Source organism: Diuraphis noxia, unplaced genomic scaffold (assembly GCF_037042655.1).
Source record: "Diuraphis noxia isolate RWA-SAM2 unplaced genomic scaffold, SU_Dnox_SAM2 contig0004, whole genome shotgun sequence".
Taxonomy (NCBI): Eukaryota; Metazoa; Arthropoda; class Insecta; order Hemiptera; family Aphididae; genus Diuraphis; species Diuraphis noxia.
The window spans coordinates 64520076-64542279 of record NW_028301714.1 but is presented as its reverse complement, the minus strand read 5'-3'; the positions used below and the strand labels follow the sequence as shown (position 1 = coordinate 64542279).

Sequence of the window (22204 nt, the reverse complement as noted above, 5' to 3'; positions counted from 1 at the left end):
ATATTTTATAAGTATGTAGGATCTAAATTATTACAAAAATTATTTTAATTAGTTTGTAAATTTTCTTTTATATCTTTATATTTTTCTTTTATAATATTTTATATTTATATGCAGAAGCTAATAAAACATAATGTCATAAACTCATGTAAATTTTTGTAAGTGAAATAACAAATTTGATCTAAGTTGAATTTGTCAAATTTGAATTAATCTCACCCAATTCACATTCAGTATCTTATGTTAACCAAAAATATTTTACATTAGAACATTTCCTTCTTGGATATATATATATATATGTGTATAGTTAATTAATATTTCACAAAACAATTATTAACTTTAAAATCTAAATAAATATAATATGTATTTTCAATTATTACAACTATTTCCAAGTTGAAATCCAATTTGCGTTCATCGAAAAAACAATTTATAGAAAAGGAAAAAAACCACAAAATTAGGGGGAGGAAATTATTAAATATGCACTTTAAGTCTAGGCTTCACCTATTTCGCTCTCACTCTTTTATCTCTTTTCTATGTGCTTACCGTTTTTACCACTATAGAATATGTAAATTTACAGTCTTGACATGTTTTTTGCTTACCCGTAATATGGTTATGGGCGTTATGGTAAACCAAATTACTATGTATATATTTTTTTTAATTAATCATTCTATGCCGCCAAAACACATAATAATTGTATTCATTATCAAGGCAACGAATCCAACGCTCCAGCTGCTGCTGCACAGAACCTATTTGTTTTTATGCTTATTAAAATATGCATTTATAATTAGAGTTTTCCATCTGATTGCACTAGTGCACACTACATGCGAATGTGAACACTTATATTAAAATCACAGTATCGTATAATTTTCCACACCGCCAAAATTCTCGGTGTTGACCGTTGAACACCAGTACAGTCACAATTTGGTCAGAATATGAACTATAGGATATTATTATTATTTATAATGCTTATTTTCTGCACGGAATGTGCACCACAATTTTTTTATTGGCCAAAATCACTTTTTAATTTTTAATTATCAAAATATTATAAAATAAACCTTAATTAGTTGATTATAATTTAGCTTAAACTGTCCTCATGACTAGCTACTTGGTACCTATTTAATTAATTAATTTATATTGTATTATATTATATTTAAATTATTTATCAAAATGTTTAATAATTACTATTGCACTTATAACTTATAACTTGTATTTCAGTGTATAATTAAATATTTAGGAATTTATTTGCTCGATTTACCTACTATAAAAATGTGTTGAAAATATATACCTAGTATAATAGTAAGTATTAAAATTAAACAACGACAGCATTGTAGTCCATAGAATAGTAAATGGTTGACAATGTGCAAAGAAGTAAAGTGAAACAGCCAGTGAATAATTGAGATTTGAGATACCCAAAAACAAAATTACTGTTTTTAGCACGATTTAGTAAAACATATAGAAGTCAACGCTAGATGGCACTAACTGTCAGTCAATTCATGTGAATACTGAATTGTGATTTGTGAGTACATATTATTGCATAGTCAGTAATACCACAGAACAATAATACGTCGACGCGCAACCATTCTATCTAAAGCCGTGATTATAATCTGTGATGATAATATGGATATCATATTCTTATCAGTATCACACACCGTCGTCGTATTTTTCATATTCACAGTTTCATACGATGCGATGCATTATCTAAGGCGAAGGCCTAAACTCGTCGCTTGAGTTACATCATTTAGCTGGTTACATCAACGATTTTTGACATATTTCTGTCTATTCTGTGTTCTACCGTGGAGGTCGTTTGATCGGATGAGGCATCGAACATTCCCCGAAATCTTCACTCGCCGTGTCCAATCGGGGAAATATGGCGTCGTCACCGTCTTGGGAAGGTATAATATCATAAAATGAATTCTCTGGGTTTCATTCATAACGTTTGGTTTACGAAGGCTCATTTGTTCGGTTTTCGAACGACGTGGAATCCTAACTGAGTATCTGTCAAATTTAACTTTGACGGATTTCATTAATAAAAAATTGGCTATAGGTACCATATAGGTATAAAAAAAAAAAATTGAAATAAAAACACCTCCTAACTCAATTATTCTATTTCATAAATAAGAAATGTGAAATGGGTTAAAAACTTATTATGTTGTTAAAAAAATATAGTTATACATATTTTAATCATTAATTTTATAGATTTGAGAAAACAAGCCAGAAGGCTGGAAACAGAAATCGACTCAATGCTGTTGTCGTTAAGTAAAATTAGTACTAATAATCCTATGATGTACAGTGATGATGAATCACAGTTATTGTTGTCCGATGATCGATTTGAAACAGCCACATCTGAAATCGAAGAGCTGTTGGCTAAGGTAAAACAACTCCATTTAAACAAACGTATACAATTATATTTTGTTTGTGGGTTTTTTAGCTTAATACAGTCAATGAAAAAATGAGCGAATGGAGTACCAATGGGGAACAATCTACAGTTTCACAAAATGTGCATACTGTTCAGCGTCACAGAGATATTTTACAAGATTATACTAAAGAATTTCAAAAAATACTATCCAATGTTAGAGCTCGGAGGGAAAGGGAAGATTTATTGCACAGTGTTCGGCAGGACATTGAGTAAATCTATAATATTCTATACACACTAGCCTCAATAAATTACTTATTAGGAATTTTTGTTTTTAGTGGTTACAAAAATTCTGGTACAAAAAACAGACGTATGGATTTATATGTTAAAGAACACGAACACGTGCGTAATTCAGATCGTTTAGTATCTGATCAGATTGCAATTGCTATGGAAACCAGAGAACATTTAGTATCACAACGGCATCATTTTAAACGTTTACAATCTAGACTCCACGATTTGTCTAGTAGATTTCCTGCTCTCAATACCCTTGTACAAAAAATTAATATGCGTAAAAAACGTGATTCTTTTATAGTTGGAGGAGTTGTTGTTTTATGTACTTTTATAATACTCTTGTACACTTTTCATTAGATAGATTTTCAAATTTGTGGTTTATATAATTAACTACCAATTATGTATACATGGGTATTAATACGAATTTTGTTTTTAAATAATTACAAAGATAAATTTATTTTACTTATATCATATATTTTGTTTAATTATAATTAATTGTAACATTATTCTTAGTTAATAAACATTGATGTTTAATTTCAGTAGTCTAAAAATCATAGGGCAGAGCTTTGATCTCGCTCTGGCATTCATCAAATAAATCTCCATAGTTTTCATGTTTTCTGATAAGTACCATGACAGCAGATCGTTTAACACCCATAGATGAACCCAAGTCGTCACGTGAAGGCACATAACAGTAAGGAAGATTTTTTGTCTCGCATACACCAGGCATATGACTCATAATATCAATTGGTGACACATCACCAGCAAAAATCACTAACCCTTTTTCTTCTCTCCGGACTCTTCGTTGCACTTCTTTCAAACCAACTCTTAAATAAGTCTTTTCTTTATGTGCTAAAATAAAAATACACTGTTAATAATAACAATTAAAATTCATAACAAAAGCATGCATTATTCAGTAATTACTAATTAGGCACCAGGCACCTACTACATACATGAACTGCCTACTAAAAAAAATGTATTTATTTGTTTTACAACTTATTTAAAGCATTTGACAATTATTTCATTTTCATGCAGTGTAGAAGAAATATTTTGGGAGGGGGGATTCCTGTAAGCACTACTTTGCTCATAAAAACTTTAAATGCTTAAAAGACCAATTATAATTAAAGAACTACTTATCCAAAATTATATATTATACTATTTATAAAAAGTATTCTGCCCAGAAATATGAAATAAAAATTATGTCATTCAAAGTAAGAAAGTTAAAAATTAATAGGTAACAAAAATTGTGAAAATATAATTTTTTTCAGAAATGTTTTAAAATGATATCAATTATATAAAAAATATTTTTGAAATAATGTGAGCAGGCTCTTAGATCACTCTGTATAAACTACTAATTCTACACAAATAATTGCCAAGTTCTCAAAATGTTACAACATTTGTTTGGAAAAGTTACCTCTTTTTTTGTGGGATCTTATTTAATATTTCATTAAATTAAGATGATTAAAAAAATTTTTTTTTGAATCAATATTCAATCACAAGAATTCACAACTAGAATAATATTATACAATTGTGAACAACCAAAAGTAAAATTAATTGTGAGGTAAGAAAACAATTACATCCTTCTGTAGTCCCACTATGGTCAAACTTCTAAACAATGTTATTAAAAAAATAATGTTGATAAATATTATGGCTTAGCTGTTGGGGAAGACTTTTTCTCATTGGTATAGAAATTAAATATTAAGCCTTTACCTAAATTTTTGCACTCCCCTAGTCCTACAAACCTAAACGATCCATAAAAATATATTCACTTTCTGCTACTTTTATACTCATTCAAACTTAGTCTACATATTTCAACCTTTTGTATAAATTTCTGCCTATCAGCGTCATCCCACATGAGACATTTTTTTTAACTGCTCATTTATTCATTCCAAATGTAAATATGTTCTATCTTTAATTAATTCTTTTAATGCTCCAGTATCATCAGGGCTTGGAACTTAATAGGCTAAAAAAACAATGAAATAAGTATGTATATAACCTAGTATAAATGCATAATAAGCAAGTTTTTTAAATATGTATCTATTAGGTAATAGACTTGGAAAATAATTATTAATAATTATCCAAAAATGTTATTTTGGTACAAACTATATATGTACTTTTTTGTTTGTACAAGTACATATTATTGCCATGATCTTAAATTAAAAAAGTTAAATGTAAGAAGTATGTTGAATATTAAATCACGTATTTAATAATTAATAAACTCTTTATAATTGAAAAAATGTTTTTTTATAAGGCTGGGTCCAATCACAACAAATAATCATAAATAATAGGAATATATGGTGAGTGTTGAACTATTGCATTGCATTATCCACTTGAATGAATTAAAAAAGACAATTTGCAGAAGTTAAACTTATGCATCCTCAGATAAATTTATTTAATATTCTTATGAAGTTTTATTGAAAAACAAGGTGCTCACAATTAAAAATATGTATTGATAAATTTTATCTACATAAGAGATTGACATGCAGTTTTGAAAAGCATTACTACCTAGTTGACAAACATCCCCTTCTATGAAATCTTGCAAAAAAAATGTAACTCATGTTTGTAACTGCTTACATGATATGTGAATGTCTATTATTCAATATGAAGCATATAAAATAAATGAAACCTAAGGACAGGCGTCTCCAACATTTTTTGTGTATATTATTAAAACATATTTATAAAAAAAATTAATTAGTTTGGCTGACCAAAGATTGGATATCACAGCTTTAGGATGCCAATTTTAAGTTTCAACTACAGGTTAGGTTAGGCCATTTTGCTGAGAATAAGATAATAATCATCAGCTTAAAATCTTAAAACATACAAAATCATACTTCCAATTGCTATAGCTTCAAAATTTATCCTGACCATCAAATGTTGACTCACCATCATTTTTAGTACCTATGGTTAACTGTATACATTAAAATAGAAAAAATGGTGATCAGTAACATAGAATTATACCTTTACAATTTAATAAGTACCTATATCATAATATTAGAGCAATATATTATAATTAAGTTGAATACACATTGACATAGAGTAATATTGTAGAACTGCTAGTGTAGGAGCATGCATGCATCACATTCTCTTTAAACTGAGTACAATAATGCATAAGGTAATGTTTTGCATCATGATACTTCGTAATATTTGTTGGATAAAATTATTTTGTTGATTTCGTGAATTATCAAATTTAATAAGAAATTAGTAGGGACTGGTAAGAAAAAACGATGCATATAGGGCCATTTGCAAATTATGAAAATTACAATTTTAGATTATCTATAATATTTGGATTTTTGTCTTATTATTGATTATTATTATTTATTAGTGGTACACACCTTTTTTAACGAGTTTGTAGATTTTTTTGGTAAGCGCCTTGGGTGCCAAGGGCTTGGCAATTTCGTTGAGATATTTGATTCTGGTGGAGTATGGAACTTTTTTGCTGGTCGGATCGGTCACGCTTGCGACGCTTGTATCTGCGGTCATATTGAACTTGTGCGTTTGTCTTCGAAGAAATGTTCACTGTGTAGTACTGTAGTGTCTATAAAACAGAACGTGTGAATACTGATTACCATCTACAGAATATTGTGATCTGTGAAGTCGAAGTGTTTACTGTTTAAGGTTATTTGTCTTGATTAGGCGGCACTTGGCGCAAGTGGCCACGTGAGTAAATACTAGTTAATGTAAATCGGATAACTGATAAGAGCATAAACAATAAAATGATAAAAAGATAACGACCACGAATTATCAGGTGATGATTATAAATTATAATCTTTCGATAAGATATACCTTAGTCCGTGTCTTCGACCATATAAGCACAGAACAATAAGTATGTAATATAAGCTGCTAATATAACTATAAGCTATATATTATTATATTTATAATATTTTTGTATAATATAAATCAATAAAATAAATTATTAAGCACCGATAAATTCGCACTATGATAGGTATCTATTTTTACTGACCTCCAATCAAGCTTACTCATCATCATTAAAATGGCCTGGCTCACCGTCACCCACCCGCTTGTTTGTTACTACTTAAGAACTTATTTTGTTGAGATTTTAACTAACACTATAATATCTGGACTATTAATAAAGAACATTCATAAATACTTCTATTAAAATAATTGTTGAAGCTCATACTTTTAAATTCTGAGGCCTGATCGCATTATATAGTTAAGTGTATGTTTAACTATGTTAACATTGTTGCCTTGTCGGTTCAAAGAGTATCGATGAGGGAAAAGCTGAATCCATAAGTACTAAGTAGAGAAATGGGACTTTAGTTGGGTTCTTTGGATGGATAGACAAGGATAATTTAAGATTAGGTGTTGGAAGTCGCAGTAATTCCCATCACAGTTTAAGTGGTGACATGGAGAAGGCTGAAAACGTAATCTGATGTATTTATAGTTATGGCAGCACAGCTAATCTTAAGGGAAATAGGGAAACTTAAGACTTATCAGTCCACGTTTCAGTTTAATATACACTACACATTAGTTTGTTTTTTTTGTAAATAATATTTAACACAATATACTTGTCTATTGTCTGTCATAGGCGTGCGCAGACTTTATTTGCAGGGTATGCGGCTGATAAAATATGCCCCTCTCCAACAGATATAAATGACCCTAAAATTAATGAGCATGACATTTCATCTTACACTTTTGGTTACTAATTTGTTCAAGTGCTCCCAAGCGTCTGCCCGAAGGGTATGCAACGCATAGGGTAAACGCCCATGTGAGTGACTACACTCGATCTCCATATATTATTATATTATGTGATCTTATGACTACAATATATAATATTTAAACTATAGTTTCTGCGAAACACTGCAATGTTACTTATTGTTGTTCAACGTGTTGTCTAAAATTAATAGTCAGTCACCTATAGACTATTGCCGATGATGACCGACTTGCTAGATAGGTACTCAAACACGGTCATAGACTTTAAATTGCTTACAATATATACGAAAAGGTATATCGGATATACGACGTGACGGCCTAAAGCACTCAATCCGCTATAACCATAAAGTCTGGTCGGGTAATGAGTTAACCGTTGATTACTGACAAAAGTTATAAGGTACGATGATGCAATACACGCAATACGCAAATATCGCAAATCTAATTATAACAACGACGACAATTTCCACGGAGACACCAACTTAAACACAAGCAACTATTTATGTATAATAATAAAATTCGATAGAGATAATTAGTGCGGTTGCGGTAGTTTTTATTTAATAATTAAACCAACCTATTTTATTATTATGTCGGCTGGAATTAAGTAAACAATTTAAAAACTGTGCTGGCTATTATACACGTATTTGCATTACGTATTATAACGAAAGTATGTTTATTTTGTTAAGTGTCTTGTGACTCTCGGTTATTGTAATTTTGTACATAGTTATTAAATCTATTTATTTTGTACTCATACTTTCAAACATGAATATAATATTTTTATTTAATACTTTTAGAGTCAATTTTTCGTTTAAATAGTTGTTTTAGGAAAATGTATTTTTTAATGTTTTCTTATTCAGTTATTGCAGGGAATTATTTTTCAGATACAAGAATATATCATAATAAGACACGATTTAACGATTATATAATTCAGATGTATTGCTTTTTCTAAATATACAAATCATCAAGCTATGGTTTTATTGAAAAAAATTAAACTGTATTAAAAATGGTACGTGAATAAAATTTTAATTATATAATTAACGTTATAAAGCTTTGCAGGATAAAAGAAAAGCAATTGACAGTTATAATAGTGGTAGTAGCCAGACTGGCCGGTATAGGCACAGAATAGAATAATGTATGGTATATAATATAATAATAATATAATAATATATATAATAATAATAATAATGGTATAGGTAAGCTATAAGTTTAATTTATTTTTAGAAATAATATGCGAGCTCAGCAATCTTGATGAAATCGATTATTCTATTTTCTTGTCCAGAGCCGAATGCTTCTTTGAGTGAGGTATTGTTTATATTTTATTGTGTTCGGTCTTCTTACACATAAGAAGGAATGTGTGAGTCTAGTTTGTCCAATGCGTACTCTGGTAACCATGATTTCCTCGTGTCGTGTGAACTTTATTACTGAGTTTGATCATTTTTTGGTAGAAGATAATTTTATTTGTTTAAGTTTATTGTTATTGTTTGTTTTTTTTTCCAGGGATAATATTATTAACAGTAATTTACAACAATTAGCTATAAGTAGTATAGCGTAATACTATAGCTAGATAAAGTATACAATAATAGTAGCTACCTACTATTATTACATTTTTTATTTAGTGTATAATCTAAATTATGTATAGGTAGAAATATAATATTGCCGTGTTAAATTCAGTATATAACTAATTATTTATTTTGTAATTATTTTCTTTGGTCTCGCGTTAAGCGTTTTAAGGACTACCGATAACGATATCCACGTTTTGAATTTAATACGGTACAGGGGACATTGGGAGAATTGTGGTTAGCAAAAAGATACATTATTAAATCATCTTTATGTTTATATTAATCTGCATTATTATATTGGCTAAAATAATGATATGACATAATAAATTTCTTACGGTTTCTCAGTTTGTCTCATTTGAGTTGGCCGGCAGTTCACTCCCATTCTCCTCTTTGTGGAATAGGCCTACATGGGGACACCACAATAAAAAAAAAACGCGCCTCTTGCAATACCTCATGTGACATTAAATGCGACATATTATACATTGTCATCGTTTAATAAGCTAAGGTGGTGTGGAAACTTGCAATACATTACATTACAGTCTGCAGTAAATATGCTAAAATTACCAAACTAAATATTTATGGTTTTTATTAGAGAACATAATCCTATAATTTATTTTATTGTACACTTGTATAGTCGTTGTAGTAATAATACATATCAACCCCTACAGACTTTGTTTGCACTGTTTGCAGGGTACCTATGCGGCTGATAAAATATGCCCCTCTCCCACAGATATAAATGACCCTAAAATTAATGAGCATGATATTTTTCATCTTACACTTTTGGTTACTAATTTGTTGATGTGTTCCCAAGTGTCTGCCTGCGCACGTCCGTGCGCACGCCTGTGTTAGTGTGTTGTCTATATCTTTCCACGTTGCAAGTAGTAAATTGTTCATGGCAAGAATAATAGACCTATATGCTACAATTATAAGTTTATAGCACCTCATAGGTCCATGGTATTATGATGGTTTATAGAAAATAGCTAATATTAAGGGGAAAACTTTGCTCTACTAACAACAAAAAATCCTATAGTAGTATAGTGTGAATTAGCCAAATAACTATGGACGGATATAATAAAGGTGTATTCAGTGAATTGGAACAGTATTATTGTATTTAATCAAATTGCATTAATTGCGCTGCTTAATTTCTAAGAGTGTTCGTAATCGTAACATTTTTATATATCCAGTGGCGGCTCCAGAATTTTAATACCAGGTGGGCCAAGCTGGTGCCCACATTTTTTAGGGAGGGCCAAATTGTTGACTTGATATATTATAATATATATAAACAATAGTGACGACAGGCAATTGCGCAGAAGGGGGAGGGGGCGGGTCAACTTCCAATTTTTTTACACTTTATCGTGTTAACTTACTAAAACAATGATTTGTAAACATGTATTAATAGTATTTATTTCCTAACAAAATATATATTCATGTAAAACTGTAAAAGTATATTCATCAAAAGTATATAAAACTAGAATGCTTTCACTTGTATTTTCATCATAGTTAATAATCTAATCCCGTTGTTCATGGAATTTTCAACAAAATTATTAATAACATTATTGATTAACATTTAATAATAACTAGTATAAGTATAACTTATTATTTTCGTATTCAGCCGCTGGAAAATACACGTTATTTATGAGGTTTGAAAGCATAGTGCTTAGTTTTCAACCCTTTCAAAATGTTGTTCACGCCATCTATTATGATTTAAAATTTTCATATTTTGATTTATTCGGGAGATATTTTTTTAGTATTCTAGTATGATTAAATTTAATTTTTGGGGTGGGCCACAGGGGGGGGCGAGACTTTTTAAGGCGGGCCCGGGCCCACCCCTGGTGCCGCCACTGTATATATCTGACTCATACCAATGAACTCTATTTCCCTTTTACGAGGTCAAATTTTGATTTAATAAACAATTGCACAATAATAGTGCAATACTTGTAGAGTTTAGAATTACATAGTGCACAGTGCACATACACATTTTAAATCAAAAACATAAGTTAATTGAGTTGCCACTATTGCCACTTTCCAGTAAGAAGTAAGAACTTAATAGTTAACAACATAAATTATGTTTTATGTTACATAATGACCATGGCTAAATAACATGGTGAATGGTGATGGTAATGGTATGTTGTCAACTCGGTCTGCGCAACTTTATTATTTAACTTTACTCGCCATGTTACGCCGTTTCCTGATGATCATGTTTATTTCCCGCCAATTTCAAAATATGACTAATTAACCTAAATTCAATATAGTTTATCTTAAAATATAAATCGTATGATATATTATTATATTTATACACTACCTATACTAATAAATTCAAAATTGATTGTCATGGTTATCGCCCATCGGTACTTACCTAACCTAACCTTTCCAATAAACTCAATGCTAATATGCTGACAGTAGGTATATAATATATATTAATGTACTATTCATAATTATGTATACTTACTTTCTATAAATTATAACACACCTTGACTAGGTCTATGTGTATTACTATATTTACCTACAATTCAGTATTTCAGTGTTATTGGTAATTTCCGTACCTAAATAAAATAATATAACTAAATCATTTATCTGATACAGTGCTACATGACTTGACTATTTAAGTAATTCATTTTTTTTTGTTTAGACCATAAACTTTTTGAATTTATTAATGTTTTTGATGTGAACATTATCACTAATTTTTTTTATTTATTTGATTGAACCGGATAAAAGTTCTAGTTCGAACTAGGTAGCTGACGGCTTCTTCAGATAACTTATGTTCAAGATTTGCCATTACTGTCTTGGTTAATGTTTCCATAATATTTTCATCGCCATTTAATGTATCCGCATGGAACTTGTCAAATTCAACCATAATTTTTTTGGCAGGTGTCATCAGTGTTTGAGTTGATATAATTAAATGTCCTTTTGAAACAAATGTCCAATTTGTATTGTCTTCATTGTTTTTAGATGAACTTATTTCACCAAGATATGGGTACTTTGTCAAAAATCTTTTTGCCTCATATCCAGTTACGTAATTCTAACACGTCCATGTCAATTGCATGTATTATCAAGTATTATCACACTGAAAACATGTTTCAACAAAATTGAGCTAAACTATATTTGAAATTGTTTATTTTTTTTTACTGTTTAAAGTACCTCTTATTCAAAATGATCGGATAAGTATAACAGTTCATCAGAAAATTCAACAGAAATTTCACCTAAAGATGACTATTGTTGCCATAAGATTATGTGTTGACAAATTAACTGGAAGAGGTTTCACTTGTGCTTTCTGAAGAATAATTCCAGTGAGGCATTCAGTTCCAATTAGGCGTTCATCATTGCTGTCTTCGGTATTTCTATTATTTACACTGAAAGCTATGTAGGCATGTTTTCCTAATAGATACCATTTAAAACTGGTACATAAAAATAATAATATCCATATTCTCTAGTAAATATTTTTATTATTAAAACAGTAGAGGTATTGATTATTTATTAACCACTCATCAATGTTTAAAACCAAAAGGTCTTAAATGATTATTTGACCCAACCATTCCTTTAAGGTAGCTAAATACATTTTCCAAAATATCCTGGTTTAACCTTCTAGTTATGATATAGTTTATACTTGGATAATTTAATTTTAAATCATTTAAGAGATTTCTTAATGAACTATTAGAATACAGTATTCCTGAAACTCATTATAATAATTATTATATTGCTAGTTAATTACACAATAACTATCTAGTATCTACTAACCTTTTTGAAAACGTAACAAGGTATTATGACCATGTACACGCATTGTTAAAATTAAAATTAATTTTTCCATTATATACAGGGTGATTCTTTTATCAAACAACACTTATATGGTGTTTGTGTGTAAATACCACCTAACATACACCTATAACACACAAACACCACCCAACTTTGGGAGGCTATATCTTGTAAACGAATTGACGAAAAATGAAAATTTAAACGTGAAAATTCATTGAAAAAATAGCCTTTTTAGTTTATCAAATTTTAAGTATAGGTTGTCATTTGAAAATCAAAAGTTGATAATGGTTAACCTGATAAATATAAGGGTGAAAATATTTAAAAAATATATAGTTCTAGAACAAGATGGTTCCAAAATTTTGAAAAAAAAAAAATTTGAAAAAATTCAATAGTTTTTGAAATAATGAGTGTTGTTTGATAAAAGAATCACCCTGTATAGTAGTTAATTTTAGCCATGATAATGACCACGGTAGATAACCGTGATAATGACATAGTCATTTTTTATCAATTAGAATTTCCACTATGGAATAACCATTTAACGAGGGATATTATAGAAATTTACTAATCTAAACCAGTTTTTTTTTAAATTAATTTAAAGTTATTATAGTTTTTTTGGTATTAGTAGTAGGTATAACTTTAACTATAATTGATAAATGACATAATGACAATAAGATAGATAAAAATCTGCACTTCTTCAAATAAAATATTAATATTATTACGAGTTTTTGACTTTATCTTCTTAAAGGTGCTAAAAAGAAATGGAATATGTTTATAAGAATATTTTCATATATTATGAGAAATTTATTTCAATATTTTACAAAAATTAGATTTCATAAGTCTTAATAGATATATTAAAATCAAACTATGAATAAGCATTAAGCAATGATTCAAATGTGTTTATTGTTAAGTCAACATAACTTCCTCCAAAATGATTCCTAAACAAAAATAATAAATGATAGGATAATATTGATTTATTCATAACATTTAATAATGAATAATGTGATAATATATTCATACCAATGATTTAAATAATGAAACAAATGATATAATAGCTTTCTATTTTCAAATCCATTAGATTTTGGTATTTTTTCAAAATATGCTTCAAAAAATTCTTTAGAAATACCTCCAAATAATGAAATAGAAGCAATATCATATTCGTGATGTCCATAAAATGTAGCTGGATCAAAAATCACTGTAAACATTTAACACGTATCTTACTAATGGTAAAAACATATTCATAAATAATGGGTAATGAACTCAGGCCCATGAGAAAAGTTAACTGATGGAAGCTACCATTCTGAATAAGTATGTATGCAAAAATAAATTTTGGTCAGAACTTGGTTATCCTCCCCAATGGCATTACTTCCTGAGGAGGGGGATCAAAAAAAAAAAACGACAGATTTATGGGAGGGGAATTGCTATCGACTTGATATCTTGACAGTTAGATTATGCATGTTGTAGGATACCAGCCCTGATAATTTTATGTTTAACACTTGAGAAGCCATTGTACACTAGAAGATTGTTAGAGTTTGATTGCATACGAGGAAACATCAGGCAAATTGCAAATTCTACACTTAAAAATTAATGTGATTGTTTTGAAACTTGCACCATTAGATTACACATGTTCTTGGCTACCATCCCTGTTAGTTTAATGTTTAAGGATAAAAAAACCTGTCATCAAACACAAATATATAATAGTTGATAAAATTATAGCACATTCCACATAATGTAGGTAAAAACAAAAAAAGCCAATGGGAGAGGATTTAACCTCAACATCGCCTCTTGTACACGCCACTGATCTTCTCTGATAAGCTAGAGTATAGATATAGTTTGGTAATCCATTATTAAATTATAAACCTGGTTTTGAATTTGTTTGAGCAGTATTTCCTGGCCATAAGTCTCCATGAAGTAATGATGGTTTAACTTCTATCCCTTCAAAGAATTTGGGAATAATACATTTCAGCCGAGGCCAATAATTTTCAATGATTTTCTGTTTTAAAATAATATTAGTGCCTATATTTATTTATCAATAATGTATTCATCATTTTTAAGAGTTTGCTAAGTGCCAGTTACTTTTTTTTTCAAACTGTGTTCCGGTTTTGATTGCAGCAACTGTACTTGATACTCCAAACGGTTTTCTGTATAGAATGTCTGTAAAGCATTATATTCATAGTATTAACAGCATTTTAAAATTATCAAAAAAATATCTATTTTTATACAATCCAATCATCAGTCCATGTATTATTTTGAGGTAAAAATCCACAACACGTTTCAACATGAAATCCAAACTTGTTAATATGTGGTTGACTCTCTTGTAAATTAAACATATGCATATCTGCTAATTGACTACCTAATTCCGATGTACATCTCTTACTTAAAGATCTCATTTTCCAATAGTCCATTACAATAAAATGTTGACCACTATTTGTACAACCAGTGGCAATTGGATAAGGAGCTAAAATTGTATTTGTACTACATATTGCTTTAAGGCCTTCTAATTCACCATTGAACATCTTATCTGACTGAAATTACCAATAAATATAAGTAATGTATTGGAAAAATATAATGTTTTTAAAGTTTAAGAATATATAATAAGAAGTTATAGGTACCCCTGGTTTTGAGTTTTCTTTAACAAATAATAATTTATGTTCTTCTGTTTGATAAACTGAAGCATTATTAATACAGCCTTCATTTATATTTACATTCAATTTTGTTAAGCTGGTATTGAGTATATTTTCTAATTCATTTTCCATTTCAATATATTTAAATTTTGTTAAGCGTTAATAAATTTAACTAAAAACTTTAAATTACAACTACTAATAATAATTACTAAAATATATTTTAAATTCCATTATAATACGCATCTGTGATCCACCAAGTCACTAGTCAGCATTCTAACCATCGAGGCATCGAAAAGAGATTGAAGTAACTTCATAGTTCAAACTTCGAACTTTTAGATTCAAACACTCAAGTGTCTTAATTTCTTATGTCAAGTGTCGACTATCAAGTATTTGGTATATAGTATATACTATGACACTATTAACCAGTTACTCGCACTTTAACTCAAGATGTTGAAACCGGCCATATGTGATATGTGTCGTCTGTAACTACTAACTCCGAACAACTCGGGACTCAGAAGTATACTGTGATATAATATAATATTGTTATGTATAGTGGTATGCTGAATGCTGATGCATCAGCAGCTGATCCATAGAAAAATTTGTGAGTCGCACAGTGTGACCACGGCAAATTAAACATTATATAATGGGGGGCGGGGTCGACAAAGAACGACGCCATTTTGTCGATCCATGTTCGACTTGCAAGTTGCAGTCAATGCTCAATGGCAGGGTGTGTAGGAGAAGGGAATTGACTTGGGACTTCTGAATTTCCGAGTTTAGATGTCGCCTGACGCCTAGGCCATAGGTTTTAATTGTTTTTGTCACTCGCAAAGTCGCAACTCCTAACGATATTCCTATTTTCCGCCACTCTTTAGCGTTTACTGACGAGTCAATTTCTTTGTAATTTTCCTTCACTTGGTTCGTCGTCAGTACCCCGTCTTGAGACGCGATGGTCTGAAACCTATCTAAAAGTCAATAAATTGATATTTTCATTGTTTCTGTTTTTTTTTTTTTTTTTTTTTTTAATTTCGTCTGATAAGTGAAAACCAGCAGACGAGCACAACTTAAGATGGAAAGTCTTTGCAACTACGCTAGTGACGATGACAACAGTCCGACTATTCCTAGTCCTCGGAGGGAAGTCCATGTAAGTTTATTTTTTATTAATTATCTACTATAGTACTATCCGGTTACACTTGCGTAATTCATGAAGTCGAATTCTGTAATATTAATAAATAATAACTAGGTATGCTCACAAATGTCATGGCCATATTGTACACCGTTAGGTTATAATTTATTTACCACTTAATATAAATTTTATGAATATAGGTTGTATATTTGTTCTTAATGTCATCAGCAGCAGTTTGTGTCTTTATTAGGAACACTACTTAATATTTAAATTAATATTGATTATTCTACTTATGGTTTATTACTTACAACAATAAAAGTATTGATATTTTTAGAAATAAAATGTGGATGAACCATTAAATAACTAACCAAAGTGCCTAAATAAATCTATATCACCTTCTATTAAATATTTTTAGACTAAACTTACCAGAACAAATGGAATGGAAGCTGATGCAAATTATGAACAAGTTACCATGGATATGAGTGAGGTATGGAAAAGTACAACATTAATCAATTCGATTAATGTTAGTTAAGGATATTTAAATTACTGTTAAGATCCTTGTTAAGATCATTAGGTAGATAAACTTCTATATTTTTAACATTTAAATTATTGCTTATACTTAACTTATAATGTTGTGAAGCATATTTTTTAGATTTTAAGTGAGTATGATTTGTCATTTAAATCAGCTATTTCCGGACAGACTTTGAAAAAATATAATATTTAATGGTCTCTATTGACTCTTTTACATATTATTCTAAATAGGTATATATTTTTATTTAGTTCGAAAAGAACAAATGGCTTAAACTATTTTCTGATTTTTGTAGTTTATATTAATTCCAAAAAACCATCTAAATTGTGTTATTTGTGAACATTCACATCTATAATTCAAAATTAATAGTACTTCAGTAAATAGTTTTCTACTGTTAACCATAACATAGTTATATTACTAAAAGTTTTAAATTTTCTCATCATAGGAATAAAACTTATTAATAATATAGTATGGTACTAGTATATTGTAATAAATAAACTACCTACCTAATAATTGTATTTACAATTTTGTAACAGTTATGTTAAAATTTGTTCTGGATTACAATGATTAATCAATCAATTAAAAGACTAGTTACATATCATAATTTCGTACATTTTAATTCCATTAAATCCTCATAATGATATTTTTGTTTTCATTCTGAAGATTTTATTAAAGAGACCAGCCATTCAGTATGATTACACAAGTCGCCCTGGTTAAATTCATATTACCAAAACTGAAGGTGGGTAAAACATATTTTGATGTAGGGTATACAAAAAAAAAAAATTTAAATAAAAGTAAGCTAATTCAATTCTAAAAAAAAGTTGATTCCGGTTAAAACCAATATTAACACGAAATTGTTCTGAAATTATATATAAAATAGTCCACGAGTAGTCAATCGACTGTGGGAGTCTTTGCCACTGATTCTTTGCGCCGCTTGAAGAGGAATATTGAATGCGGCTGATTATCAATACTGTACATTCACATTGGTGAGTAATAACGAAAACAATCAGGTAAACCCTTTCCCACTAGATGTCATTCTCTGTGAGCTGTGGCCTTGAAGGTATATTTTTTTATTATCATTAACTGTTAGGTGTTAATTATTAATTTAAAACACCAATATCGACTATCTTTTACTTTTTTCGACATAATTATATTTTAAATTATTTAATTATATTTGATAATATTTTATCAATTTTATATTTACATATTTAAACATAATTGACTGACAAAACAAATATGTTTAATATGATAAAAAAAATTGTTATTTATTTTTTCATCTAATAATTAATTTTAGTTCTATATTTTCAGCAGGAATCAAACCATAGCTCAACCAAATCGCCTCCACCCAAAAGCCAAACTTCACCTTCTAGTTCAGCATCATCCCCTATATCTATATCGCAAACTTCAAGGTCACGTAATACCAGCAAACGTGGAAATCATAGTGATACTAAAACAAGTAGTTCTGATGAAGAAAAAAAAAGTCATATCCGTCATAGAAGGTATAGTTTCTTTTTATCCACTCTTATATTTTAAAATCTATGTATTGTTATTACATTTATATTTGCTTATATATATATAAATTAGAAATAAATCAAGAGATCGTCATAGTAAAAAACATTCTCATCGATCAAGGAGTCGCAGTAGTGGTAGAAAACGTTCTCGGCGATCCCGTAGTCATAGTCATAGTCGTAACAAGAAACGAACACGTCGATCACGCAGTCGAAGTGAAAGGTTGTTTGTGATGCTTTTTACTATAAATAATATATTTATCAAGGATTTAGAACATTTAATATAATTTTTTTTGTTCCTGATAAAGAAATGGTAATAGTAGAAGATCGAGTCCTCAATCAAGACATGAAACAAAGAATCATAATAAACACAGTCGATCTAGAAGTAAAGAAAAATATACATCATCACATAATTATTTCTTGGAAAAGAAAGCTAATAATAAACGGCAAAGTAATTAGGTTTAAATTAAATAACGTAAAGCTCTATTTTTATAATGATTATTATTTAGTTTTAGATAAATTGGGAATTGAATTAAAAGTTCCTGCTGTTGGAAGTTCAGTACTGCCATCAACCACAACAGTCACCCCTCAACTATTGCTACAAAAATCTATGGAAGCACAAGTTGAAAAAGTGAAAGAACAAACAGGCATAGAGTTACCATCTTACTACAATCCAGTAGCTGTTAACCCTAACAAATATGCTGAACAGATTCAAAAACGAAAACTTTTATGGGGAAATAAACAAAACAATGAGGTTGTTAAAAAAATTGAAGAGGCTAAACCATCTGTAATTACTAACAACAAGACTGCAACCATTTGGCAGTCCACAAAATTTGGAGATCAAGATGGAAAAGTTACTGCTAAGTTTAAAAGGCTAATGGGCATCAAAGATAGTGGGATAGGTAAATCTATTATTACAAACTATATTTGTATAGGTTTTTATTTTTTAAATAAATTCATTTTTAACATATAGGTGTTGATAATCAAACATCTCAGCAAGGACAATCGAAAGACATAATTAAAAAACAAGAAGAAATGTTTAACTCAATGGAAAGTCAATATGAAGTTGCTCGCATGGCAACACATACTCACCGAGGGTTAGGTCTTGGTTTTGGTACATTTCAACAGCGGTAGAACTTATCTTTAAACATTTATATAAAAATTGTACATTGAAACCCCACTATTAGTATTTAATTTTAGATTTCTTAATATGGAATCTTTTGTATATTTTACACTTATCATATTTATGTTTTATTTAAATACATAACATAATTTTGTTGTTGATATTATATTATTAGCTTCTTTATATTCATTATAGTTCCATATGATGAGACCATTTGTTTGTTTCATTTTGTTCATTGCCATAATAGTGTTTCTCAATTAAGAGTGCAACATTTTTTGCTCCAATACAACTCATTTCCATGGCACTTGCTGCCCACTCTATGGCGTTTATGTGGTAAAGTCGATCAGCTATGTGGAAACTTTGTGATTCTGTTGGAACCTTATAATTAGGATATGCTAACCAATCTACAACTTTAATATCGCTAACATTTTCAAATAAATAGTCAATTTGATTGTTAGAAAGTGGACGTTGAGAAAATATTTTCCAAACATTTAAACTGGCAGTTTCATTGACTCCTTCAACATTACTGATTGAATTGAAAAATTCATTTTCGTTGTTTGATATGATTGTAATTGGTATGCGATCATCAGTGATTGGAGAAAATTTTGTTCTTTTTATCTCGCCAACAATCAATGTACTTACTGTTTGGTGGTATTTACCAACTTTATTCAATGCTATTGGCATGTTAGAAAATGTGATGGGTACTTTCTGATTTTCAGCAAGAGGTGCAGCAAACACAACATAATCGTAAGTTGCCTTTTTTTTAAAATTAGTCAACAATGTATATGAATCATTGTTTTTAGTTATTTGGACTACATATTCAGGTATAAGATGTGCATTAGACTTTTTGAGAAGTTTTTCTACAACTCTTTTGTTACCGCCTTTTACAGACCATAATGATCCATCCATTCCAGCCATAGAAACTGATCCTGTATTAAAATTATGAACATTAGCATATTGCAGGCTATTATAATATAAATTTTCATTTTAATATTAAACGTTTAATTCTTTGAATACGAAAGATAAAATTTAAATTACCTATACTTATTAAGTCCCTAACATTGGTATATTTAAAAACTTAGATCTAAATTAACTATTTTTATTATTTAATGTGAATGTTATTATAATCACATGGTAATTTAAATGTTAACGTTTTCTTTTTAGGAGTACATTTTAGTGTAAAATTTTATGAACAAGATAAAATAAACCTAAATTTATAAAATAGCTATTGAGCCTACAAGTCCTTACCGACAAATTCGTGAACATTAATATTTTGTCCGTAATTCACTCTGAGGGACGCTTGTACAAGTTCAGTGATTACAGTCTCAGAAAAATGTTCTTTCAAGTATGCATCTCTCACTGATATATTAAGATAGTCGACAAATGAAGGATCCATTGCTGTTAGTAAGTCATATATTGAATCGAAACTTTTACCATTAGTCTGTAGCTCATATATTCTAAAAGGTAATAATTTTTTAATAATTTTTTTAAGGATTTCTTAAGATTTTAATGATTTCTAATTTTCTGACCTTTCAAACTTGTCAAGCATACTATTAATAAATTCTTGCAAACGTTTAATGCTATAACCATACCGCCATAAGATATTCATCAAATTTATCAAATAGTTATCATTCTCTATAAAATCAAAATCTTTTCCATTGAACAAACCAAGTCGCTCATTTTTAAATACTGACTTACGTTTTTGAAGTCCTGATTTAAATAAAATTTTTTACATTTTGAACTTTAAGCAATATGTACATTGGATAACTTACCTAGATTTTTTACAAAATTGGACATATATCTATTCCTTTGGTGTATCACTGATCCACCCGTCTCATATTCATTGCCATCACTCATAATAACTGTGGCTAGTCTCCCACCTACCTTATTGCCTTCATATATATCTAAATTAACAAAATCTTTAAATATTTCTTTTAAAAAATATGCACAAGACGTTCCACCTATGCCGCTACCGATTATTGCTGTAAAATTAAAATTAAAAATCCAATTAAACATTCAACTTTTAACTCAATAAACGACCTACCAATATTTAAATCTGCTTGGTGTGTACATTTAAATAGAGCTAATAACCAAGTGAACATTACAAGTTTCATCAAATATTCCATTTTGTTTGCTTGGCTAAAGTGAGCGGCTATTTAAATTCATGGAGCAACATTAATGAGTGAATAAATTAATAACCATTACATTTTTAAGGAAAAATATGAATTAACTGTTAATATGTTTTTGTTGAATGATAACAAAGACAGAGTTCACTTTTTTTCATTAAGAGTCAGAATTATTCAACATGAAAATGTTTAAGCGTGATTTATGAATTATGATAGCCGGACTTATGAAATTCGAAGTTCTAGCTGTGATTTGTAGACTCGGCGGCTTGACGTTTTCCGATTAATTGATAACAACTCTACTAATCAGTATGATAACCATTGGAGATTGGACCTTAGATCACAGAATATTCTGTGCTTAGATCATATTATACAATTATGGATGGAGTCATAGCATACTTCACGGTCTACAGTCTACACGTATAAAATGAGTTGATGCCAACATTAGTACATTACTATAGGACCTGTGACATCTGCGCATGCGTGACTGCTTATCATAATATATCAATCTGTTTTGTATATGATCCACGATTTAAGATATATTAAATCGTGATATGATCTAAGC

The 22204-nt window shown here is 29.4% G+C and overlaps 5 protein-coding genes across 8 annotated transcripts; 2 read left to right on the top strand and 3 right to left on the bottom strand.

Annotated features, from left to right (window-relative positions):
• Positions 1 to 1623: 1623 nt before the first annotated feature.
• On the top strand, positions 1624 to 3177 carry Gos28 (golgi SNAP receptor complex member Gos28). Its single transcript, XM_015511097.2, has 4 exons — positions 1624 to 1886; positions 2191 to 2363; positions 2423 to 2619; positions 2686 to 3177. The coding sequence occupies exons 1-4, from the start codon at positions 1862 to 1864 to the stop codon at positions 2993 to 2995; spliced, it is 705 nt and encodes a 234-aa protein (XP_015366583.2). The 5' UTR covers positions 1624 to 1861; the 3' UTR covers positions 2996 to 3177.
• On the bottom strand, positions 3092 to 6295 carry NHP2 (NHP2 ribonucleoprotein). Its single transcript, XM_015511110.2, has 2 exons — positions 5968 to 6295; positions 3092 to 3487 (listed from the first exon to the last, which is right to left on the bottom strand). Exons 1-2 carry the CDS (start codon positions 6113 to 6115, stop codon positions 3183 to 3185), a joined length of 453 nt encoding a protein of 150 aa, XP_015366596.1. The 5' UTR covers positions 6116 to 6295; the 3' UTR covers positions 3092 to 3182.
• A 7085-nt stretch (positions 6296 to 13380) lies between these two features.
• On the bottom strand, positions 13381 to 15750 carry LOC107163041 (ketosamine-3-kinase-like). Its single transcript, XM_089225825.1, has 6 exons — positions 15222 to 15750; positions 14832 to 15134; positions 14686 to 14763; positions 14470 to 14602; positions 13630 to 13804; positions 13381 to 13547 (listed from the first exon to the last, which is right to left on the bottom strand). The coding sequence occupies exons 1-6, from the start codon at positions 15363 to 15365 to the stop codon at positions 13475 to 13477; spliced, it is 906 nt and encodes a 301-aa protein (XP_089081951.1). The 5' UTR covers positions 15366 to 15750; the 3' UTR covers positions 13381 to 13474.
• A 187-nt stretch (positions 15751 to 15937) lies between these two features.
• LOC107163516 (uncharacterized) lies at positions 15938 to 19682 on the top strand. 4 transcript variants are annotated; one of them, XM_015510985.2, is made up of 7 exons: positions 15938 to 16374; positions 16772 to 16843; positions 18197 to 18384; positions 18470 to 18616; positions 18702 to 18844; positions 18903 to 19295; positions 19367 to 19682. In XM_015510985.2, the coding sequence occupies exons 1-7, from the start codon at positions 16300 to 16302 to the stop codon at positions 19525 to 19527; spliced, it is 1179 nt and encodes a 392-aa protein (XP_015366471.1). In that variant the 5' UTR covers positions 15938 to 16299; the 3' UTR covers positions 19528 to 19682. The 4 variants fall into 4 exon arrangements, with proteins under 4 accessions (XP_015366471.1, XP_015366468.1, XP_015366484.1 ...); XM_015510982.2 differs by having other exon boundaries at positions 18194 to 18384; XM_015510998.2 differs by lacking the exon at positions 16772 to 16843.
• Positions 19316 to 22038, bottom strand: LOC107163506 (prenylcysteine oxidase 1-like). Its single transcript, XM_015510973.2, has 5 exons — positions 21561 to 22038; positions 21289 to 21498; positions 21046 to 21226; positions 20765 to 20973; positions 19316 to 20445 (listed from the first exon to the last, which is right to left on the bottom strand). Exons 1-5 carry the CDS (start codon positions 21640 to 21642, stop codon positions 19706 to 19708), a joined length of 1422 nt encoding a protein of 473 aa, XP_015366459.2. The 5' UTR covers positions 21643 to 22038; the 3' UTR covers positions 19316 to 19705.
• Positions 22039 to 22204: the final 166 nt, after the last annotated feature.

What these genes read in the sequence shown, in the direction of transcription:
- LOC107163516 (XM_015510982.2), top strand. Translation starts at nt 16,300, where the DNA reads ATGGAAAGTCTTTGCAACTACGCTAGTGACGATGACAACAGTCCGACT. An exon ending in TTACCATGGATATGAGTGAG is followed by an intron (nt 16,844 to 18,193) that starts GTATGGAAAAGT and finishes CTATATTTTCAG; the next exon opens with CAGGAATCAAACCATAGCTC. An exon ending in AGCTAATAATAAACGGCAAA is followed by an intron (nt 18,845 to 18,902) that starts GTAATTAGGTTT and finishes ATTATTATTTAG; the next exon opens with TTTTAGATAAATTGGGAATT.
- Gos28 (XM_015511097.2), top strand. Translation starts at nt 1,862, where the DNA reads ATGGCGTCGTCACCGTCTTGGGAAG. An exon ending in GTCGTCACCGTCTTGGGAAG is followed by an intron (nt 1,887 to 2,190) that starts GTATAATATCAT and finishes TTAATTTTATAG; the next exon opens with ATTTGAGAAAACAAGCCAGA. An exon ending in TCGAAGAGCTGTTGGCTAAG is followed by an intron (nt 2,364 to 2,422) that starts GTAAAACAACTC and finishes TGGGTTTTTTAG; the next exon opens with CTTAATACAGTCAATGAAAA.
- NHP2 (XM_015511110.2), bottom strand. Translation starts at nt 6,115, where the DNA reads ATGACCGCAGATACAAGCGTCGCAAGCGTGACCGATCCGACCAGCAAA. An exon ending in CTACAAACTCGTTAAAAAAG is followed by an intron (nt 3,488 to 5,967) that starts GTGTGTACCACT and finishes TTTTTATTTTAG; the next exon opens with CACATAAAGAAAAGACTTAT.
- LOC107163506 (XM_015510973.2), bottom strand. Translation starts at nt 21,642, where the DNA reads ATGGAATATTTGATGAAACTTGTAATGTTCACTTGGTTATTAGCTCTA. An exon ending in CAATTTTGTAAAAAATCTAG is followed by an intron (nt 21,227 to 21,288) that starts GTAAGTTATCCA and finishes TATTTAAATCAG; the next exon opens with GACTTCAAAAACGTAAGTCA. An exon ending in ATGCTTGACAAGTTTGAAAG is followed by an intron (nt 20,974 to 21,045) that starts GTCAGAAAATTA and finishes ATTACCTTTTAG; the next exon opens with AATATATGAGCTACAGACTA.
- LOC107163041 (XM_089225825.1), bottom strand. Translation starts at nt 15,365, where the DNA reads ATGGAAAATGAATTAGAAAATATACTCAATACCAGCTTAACAAAATTG. An exon ending in TCAAACAAATTCAAAACCAG is followed by an intron (nt 13,805 to 14,469) that starts GTTTATAATTTA and finishes AAATGTTTACAG; the next exon opens with TGATTTTTGATCCAGCTACA. An exon ending in TTTCATTATTTAAATCATTG is followed by an intron (nt 13,548 to 13,629) that starts GTATGAATATAT and finishes ATTTTTGTTTAG; the next exon opens with GAATCATTTTGGAGGAAGTT.